This window comes from Mitosporidium daphniae (genome assembly GCF_000760515.2).
Source record: "Mitosporidium daphniae strain UGP3 chromosome Unknown contig-20, whole genome shotgun sequence".
In the NCBI taxonomy this organism is placed as follows: Eukaryota; Fungi; Microsporidia; genus Mitosporidium; species Mitosporidium daphniae.
Genome location: NW_013546611.1, coordinates 51,069 through 58,243, shown reverse-complemented (window position 1 = coordinate 58,243; position 7,175 = coordinate 51,069). Strand labels below are relative to the sequence as shown.

Genomic DNA, 7,175 nt, shown 5'->3' with positions numbered 1-7,175 from the left:
TTATTTCTTTACAATGACGTCTTCTACCATGCATAGTGGGGCCATCAAAACTACCGTGCCATCATCTCCTACTAAAAAATACACTGCAGAAACCCCATTTAATGCCGCTTTGCTTCAGAAGACCCAAATATCCAAATATTATTCTTTGACGCTAGGATTGGGCGATTCAAACATACATTATCGACCGGGAGACCATGTTGGCATATTTCCTGAAAATAAGCCCAGTCAGGTACAAGAGGCTCTGTCAATATTTAATCTCAAAGAAACGGCGGAATCTGTTGTTTTATCCTTTCTGTGTTCCTCTGGAAATAAGGCCATTAAAGGCACTCCTAGAAATTTATTTACCTCCTATTTTGACCTCTCTGCAGCTGCTTGCATATATTCAATTAAAATTTTTTCACAGCTTGCAAGCGATGGCGAGGAAAAAAAAGCCTTGAAGGAAATTTCATTGTCAAAGGTATGTTATGCCCTTCTTTTTGCAGGAAACATATCTGAGTCAAATTAAGGCCAGCCGCGTGACCGTTCTTGAGCTTATAAAGAAATTCCCATCAATTGAATTAAGCATCGAAGTCATACCGGAGGTTTTCCAAAAAATTTCCTACCGGTTTTATTCTATTGCCTCATGTCCATTGGTTTTTTGGCTCCATTAACCAGCATAGATCGAAAACAATGAAATTCAGCTGCTCCTTTCTTATCTGAGCTATACTGCTGCCTGTGGAAAGGAAGTCTCCGGGATGACATCTTCTTATTTGGGTAATTCTTTATAGCTTTTTTATTGAAAGCGAATGAGTGTCATGTCGGTGATAGAATTCGCATTTTTATTCATCGGTCTTCATTCAAACCACCGAGAGATCAAGCCACTCCGCTGATACTTATAGCGAATGGTTCTGGGATTGCTCCGTTTATTGGATTTTTAAAAGAGCGTGAGTTTAGAAAGAATGCCAGAAGAACAAAGCCGGTCAATAGTGGTGCCGTTGGCGAGGTGCTGCTTTTTTATGGATGCAGGTCAGAGGATGAAGCGCCATATTTGTCCCTTTTAAATTCGTATGTTTGCAATGGAACGATAACGTCGTTTTTTCCTTGTTTTTCTCAAAAAATTCCCAAAGAGTATGTTCAGGATAGACTGCTCAAGGAATCGGAAATGGTGTTACCCTTGCTAGAGAAAAACGCCCATATTCTGGTGAGTGGGGATGCTGAAAGAATGAGCAAAGCCGTGGCCGAAACATGGATCCAGATGTTGCAAACACATTTTAAACTGCAAAAGCAGGATGCAACGGCAAGGTTTGAATCGTTAATTGGGGAGAAAAGGTACCTGGAAGACGTTTGGAGTTCCCAATTGGGTGCTAATATTTAAATGACCCGTAATTTTGGTTTCAACTCAGAAAAGTGTCAAGTGTAGGGCTAATAAATGTTTTGGCGCGCTAAGGTTTACACGTATTAAAAAACTGCTCTTTCATCATATGGTCATTTTACCAGCTATGCTCCATTCACTGTGGCCGTTAGCACTCTTACTGTGCCACATTTGGCAAGCTTCAGCGATGGCCACAAATTCGTATGGTGATTCTTCCTATTTCTCAAAACCTGCAATCTTCAACGCGAAAAAGGACAAGATCTTTAAAATTGGGGGTATGTTCCCGCAAAGCTTGGATGTGTCTGATTTCTTTTCTTCAGAAGGCATTCAAGAGACAATTGCGTTCGTTTGCGGTGTCAATTACATCAACAGAAACATTTCCATAATTCCAAACTTGACGCTTATCTATGAAGATATTGATCCCATCTTTTCCGACACTGGGGCTATAACATCATGCATCTCCTACATTCTAAAGAAGGATGTGACGCTCGTTTTAGGTAATCCAATGACAGTTTATTTTAAGGCACTGGATCTGCATTCCAATCTGCATTAAGCTTAGTGTTCTTGCAAAACTATAAGATTGGGTACATCGACTTTACTTCCCCGAGCTCTGCAACCACTTCGCCCAATTACATTCGATTTAATCCAGATGGATTTGATGTTGCAAACTCTGTTGTCCAGCTTTTAAAGGCTATGAATTGGACCCTAGTTTCGGCTCTTTACGGAGATTATTTGTATGGCAATGAGGTCAAAGGCATATTTTCCAAGCTGGCTGCAAGCAACGACATCAGAGTTGTTTGTTCGCAAATTTTGCCCTTGGATTTCAGGCCCTCTGACTATAATAGCTCGAGGCCAATCATCAAAAGAATTGCCGAATGTCTTCTTGCAATTCCTGCCGATGTAAAGATAATTATATTATTTACCTCTACCTCGACAACGGTGACCGTTTTCGAGCTATTTTACGAATATCCACCGCTTAGGGACGTGACTTTTGTGCTGGCTTCGACATCTTTCGTCAACGTTTTCAGTCTATTGCCATACTCGCTGATGTCGTTTCCACAATCTTATATGCTTGGTAGATTTAGCTATTAATTATAGGATCCATTAGCATATCTCCAAAAATTGCTGAAACTAAATTTATCGAAGCTTGTTATGAGACATTGTCTAAGGAGCCTTCATATTCTAAGCTATTGTCCACTTATTTTGAACTAGCCTTTAGATGCATCTATACTGGGCTTCAAGGCTCTTCCGATACTAAAGGAATTACCATATGTTTAGACGCACCTCCCAGCAGAGTGTTTCCTGCCCAATGCGCCTGCATTGGAAACGAAACGTTTTTTGAAACCCCAGCATCAGTAGGATTGCTAAATCAGTTAATTAACCACAAAATAGGCCGTATCAAGTCTAATTCTTGACTCTATTTATGCGATTGCTCTTGCATTGGATGGTATGATTCGTGATTGCGATTCTGGAATTGAGACTTCATTTGATTGCTCCGCAATTACTGGAGTAAACATCTTGGATGAAATCAGAAAGTTGACAATTGAAAGAGCCCTGGGCTCGATTTCGATTCCCAACAACAGCCCTGTAAATCCATCAATATCCTATCTCCAATTTGTTGGTTTACCAGAGGAAACTCAGATAGGTCTATATAAAGACGGAATTGCCACAATTAATTATAGCGCCTTGAACTTTCGCGGTGGCAAAGCCATTCCCGTGTCCGCGATCATTCCAGAAGTTATCACTCTCGATTACGTTGGCGGGATAGTTATAACCTCAATTTCGATCTTTTTTATCATTATTAGCCTGATCTTTATTGGCTTGATTTGCTATTATAGAGAAAAGCCTCCGATTAAAAAATCTTCTCCGCTGTTTTGTATCCTAATCTTGATTGGCGTAATACTTTGCTTAGGCGGAAATATATTTCGAAGTATTCAATCGACAAGGTTTACTTGCATCATGATGCTTTGGTTTTTTCTTCTCGGCTTTGGCCTCATCTTAGGGAACATCCTTGCAAAAACGTACAGGATTTTCAAGATCTTTTCCAACGCCAGGTTATCTACCCCCGTAATCCAGGATAGAGATCTTTTGGTTTTTTCAGGTACGCTCATCCTTGTGTTGTCGATTTTTCTTTTGATCATTACCTTTTCGAGCGAAAACATCTCACGTATAATAACTTCAAAAACCGATTCCCTTATATCTTTCCGTGTGTGTTCAGCAAAAGATAATACCCTTGTAACTGTTTGTCTCGCTCTATCTTTCGTGTGTATGGGGATACTTTTGATATCTCTCGGAGTCATAGCTTATTTGACAAGAAATGTAGACTCGGCCTTTAACGAGAGTATATATATTGCGATCACGATATACACCTACATGGCTCTTCTTATCATTTCGCTGCCCCTTTATGCTGTGTCTGGCGATTACAAATATTCGGAGCGTGCTCGATATTTTGAGCTTACAATCAGCAACCTAGTGGCTATGCTTGTCACCCTATGTGCTCTATTTCTCCCAAAGTTCTACATCATTTATAAGGATATCGAGCTGGCCAAACTTAATAACACGCGTACGGCGATCATAGATCAAATGAATGCCTCCTTTGATTCTTTAATTACGGATGTTGAATCAGATTCTGAAAGTAACAATGGGCGGGAATGGGAGGAATATGACTCTCTGTTTATTACCAGGTCCCTATGGATGGATCAAGACCTTTAGTGTAAATTTTACCATTTAGAAAATGATTTTTAACAAATAAATCTGCCCAATAAATGTGCAAAGAACCTTCAAAAAGATACCCATTGCATATCGATCCTGCGACAGATGGCTTTGAAATCAAATAAGGCTAAGGTTGGATTTTTTTGGGATCTAGTTTCCTATACACGTGAAAAGAAATCTTAATACTTCAAATATGGCGCGTTAGTGTTTAGCATTTAATTTAACAAGCAATTTTTTCATTTTCGACAATTTCGACAAGGCGATCTGCTGCTCAACGACAGCATCTTCATCATACGGCATGGCTCCTTGAAGATTTTGTCTCTTGTTCGCGCTATGCTGTACTGAAGACTCGTCTTCATCAAGGAATAAGGCTGATGTCTTATCGGATTGGACTTTCCTGTTTTTATGTTCAAAAGAATCAACGAGTGTAGCAATTTCAAGACGCTCCTTGATTTTGGATAAAACATTTGGATCCCATAAAAGATTTTCTAACTGCGGATCCTCTTTAATGAGGGCTTTTGCAGCCTTCAAAAGAGATGCCGATGCTTGATGATCATCTGGTGCAATCAAGAGGTAGGATACACCACATGCATCAGCTCTTCCTGTTCGACCGCTCCGATGGATAAATTGGCTAAGGGTTGGAGGGACCTGGAAATGGATAATTCTCGAAACATGAGGAATGTCAATGCCTCGACCAACAGCATCCGTTGCAAGCAGGATTGGGCTTTTGTCGGCATTGAGTGCGGACTTGATGCGATCGATGTTTTTCAAACGTTGCCTTTGAGGCATTTGGCTATGTAGCGGCAATGCATTGATCCCCAAAAGGCGCAAAAGTGAGCATAAACGCCTTATCATTGCAATTGAATTGACAAACACAATTGTTGGGACAACAGGTGGCTTCTCTAGCAGGGCAACCAGACAGGCGTCTTTATCGCGGATACAGCATCGAAGCTTGAGCACCGAAACATTGGAAGCTAGACCGGAGAGCGGGGTTTTTTTCATCTCCGCGGTGGATGTGGACAAAAAAAGCGGTGCCTTTGAGGGAAAGGGGATTTTGCTAAACAAGGCGGAACTTTTCAAGTTATCGAAAGTTGCGGAGAAAACCATCGTTGCAATAGGGTTAAGAAGTGCTAAAATTGACTCCAATTCTTTAAACCGACCGCAACCCTCAGTCATCCGATCAATCTCATCAATGACAAGAAACGATAGCGCCGAAAGTCGCTCTTTTATTTTAAGAGAGACGTGCTCTTCATCATTAGCGTGACTCCAAAGGCGACCGGAGGTAGAAATAAGCACATCTACTTTTTTAGATAAAATTCGATGTTGCTTTTGAACGGAAATCCCGCCCGTCAGAAGGGCTACCTAATGATGAATATGAACGACAAGAAATTGGTACCCTGATATTTGAGCCCTTAACCAAGTCCAATGCAACGGAATGTATTTGAAATGCAAGCTCTCTTGTTGGTACCAAGATTAATGCAGAGATGGGCTCTACATTGTTTTTCAAGAGGCCAGAGTTAGGCCCTTCAGAGCCCTCCAAATCTGAAGCACAGGTAGACATGTACAATTCAGAAGGCGACGTTTGCGAAGATCGCGACCCAATGGGAGATAAAATAGCATTCAGTAATGGCAAAAGAAAAGCAAGAGTTTTTCCGGAGCCAGTAGGCGCCGAAGCGATTACGTCCGGAAGAGTGCCAACTTGGCATCGGGAACTTTCCGTCAGAACAAGCTTTTGGATTTGAGTTGGAAAGCCAAGACCAAGGGCCTCTAAAGACAATAACAAGGCACGATTGAGATTGTAACATGTCCATTGTTCAGGCAGGTTTTCTGGGACTTGCTTTGGATGCAGAGGAATCTTAATTTCGTCTGGTTTGTTGACGACTTTGCTTTTTTTGTTTGGTCTTTTTTGCTGAACCCGTTTTTTTTCGAGTTGGGGAGCCTCCGATTCCATCATGGAAATTAGCTCGTCATCGAGGGAAACCACTCGCTCGTCCTGATGACGAGGCGGCATTTTTAATAAATGTATGGAAAAAATATAAACCCCAAAGATAAATTTTAATTTTAATTGCTAATATGCAAATCTTCATAAAGTCTTCCTCTGAAGCTAAACGAGCATTTGTAGTCGAAGCGTCGACCAGTGTTTGCGAGCTCAAAGCCAAGATTGACGAGCAAATGAAGATCCCCGCTTCCTCTCAGCGTCTTATATTCTCCGGAAGAGTATTGAAAGATTCAGACACTCTTGGTTCGATTGGCGTAGCCGAGGATGCCACCATTCACCTTGTAAAAAGTATCCCTACATCAGGTGCTTCTACGTCGTCTCAAACAGCTGCGCAGATTCCAGCTTCCTCACAACCAACTTCTTTGGCAAGTGAGCCTTCCGGTAACCTTTTATGGTAGTAATTGTTACGTAGTAGCTCCAAATCCTGGAGCCCCATCCTTTCCTGGAATGTTTGGATCCGAATTTATGGGCGGAGCAGGAGACTTTTCATCTGCAGCCTCTTCGTTGAATCCTGCAATAATGCAAGCAATGCTATCCAATCCAGAGCTTCTGCGCCAAACAACCCAGCTACTTGCATCTAACCCGGATCTCCTGAACATGGCAATGCGAGGCCAACAACCGGGTAAGATGGTGTATTCCCCTGATCATCATCATCATGTTTAGGAAATAACGCGTTTTTACAAAACCCAGCGGCCATGCAGGCAGCAATGCAAGCCTTTAGCGACCCGGCCCTGATGCAGCAAATGATGTCAGCATTTTCGAACCCCGCTGGTAGCCGTATTGATGCGATTTTATGATGACATAGGTGGTGTCCCATCCACTGCCCAAAGCGCCGGGAGCCCGGCGTTCGCCGCCCCAATGCTCTCTTCGCCGGCACTTCCTCCTCCCGAAGAGCGATTCCAAGTGCAGCTCGCCCAGCTTGCTGATATGGGATTCCACGATGCATCAATGAATATACGAGCACTTTTGGCTACCGGTGGTCACGTGGAGGCAGCAATTGAATTTATATTATCCCAGCCAAAATAAAGACCTCTCTGGTGAATTGCAAATCTGGGAATTTATTTTCTGTTCCACACAACATGAAAATCATCAATGTCAATAATATTTACGTGA

General features: G+C 42.0%; 4 protein-coding genes across 4 annotated transcripts; 3 read left to right on the top strand and 1 right to left on the bottom strand.

The window, feature by feature from the left end:
* Positions 1–734: 734 nt before the first annotated feature.
* DI09_20p310 (alpha component of sulfite reductase (NADPH) flavoprotein) lies at positions 735–1,354 on the top strand (the record flags this gene model as incomplete). The annotated part of the gene is made up of 2 exons (XM_013383087.1): positions 735–753; positions 783–1,354. The coding sequence occupies 2 exons, from the start codon at positions 735–737 to the stop codon at positions 1,352–1,354; spliced, it is 591 nt and encodes a 196-aa protein (XP_013238541.1).
* Positions 1,355–1,538: 184 nt separating this feature from the next.
* DI09_20p300 (G-protein-coupled receptor family 3 protein 12) lies at positions 1,539–4,063 on the top strand (the record flags this gene model as incomplete). The annotated part of the gene is made up of 5 exons (XM_013383086.1): positions 1,539–1,626; positions 1,672–1,848; positions 1,911–2,378; positions 2,450–2,706; positions 2,744–4,063. 5 exons carry the CDS (start codon positions 1,539–1,541, stop codon positions 4,061–4,063), a joined length of 2,310 nt encoding a protein of 769 aa, XP_013238540.1.
* Positions 4,064–4,264: 201 nt separating this feature from the next.
* On the bottom strand, positions 4,265–6,074 carry DI09_20p290 (uncharacterized protein; the record flags this gene model as incomplete). Its single annotated transcript, XM_013383085.1, has 2 exons — positions 4,265–5,425; positions 5,460–6,074. 2 exons carry the CDS (start codon positions 6,072–6,074, stop codon positions 4,265–4,267), a joined length of 1,776 nt encoding a protein of 591 aa, XP_013238539.1.
* Positions 6,075–6,136: 62 nt separating this feature from the next.
* Positions 6,137–7,088, top strand: DI09_20p280 (putative ubiquitin domain-containing protein; the record flags this gene model as incomplete). The annotated part of the gene is made up of 3 exons (XM_013383084.1): positions 6,137–6,431; positions 6,475–6,684; positions 6,868–7,088. 3 exons carry the CDS (start codon positions 6,137–6,139, stop codon positions 7,086–7,088), a joined length of 726 nt encoding a protein of 241 aa, XP_013238538.1.
* Between the last annotated feature and the right edge of the window lie 87 nt (positions 7,089–7,175).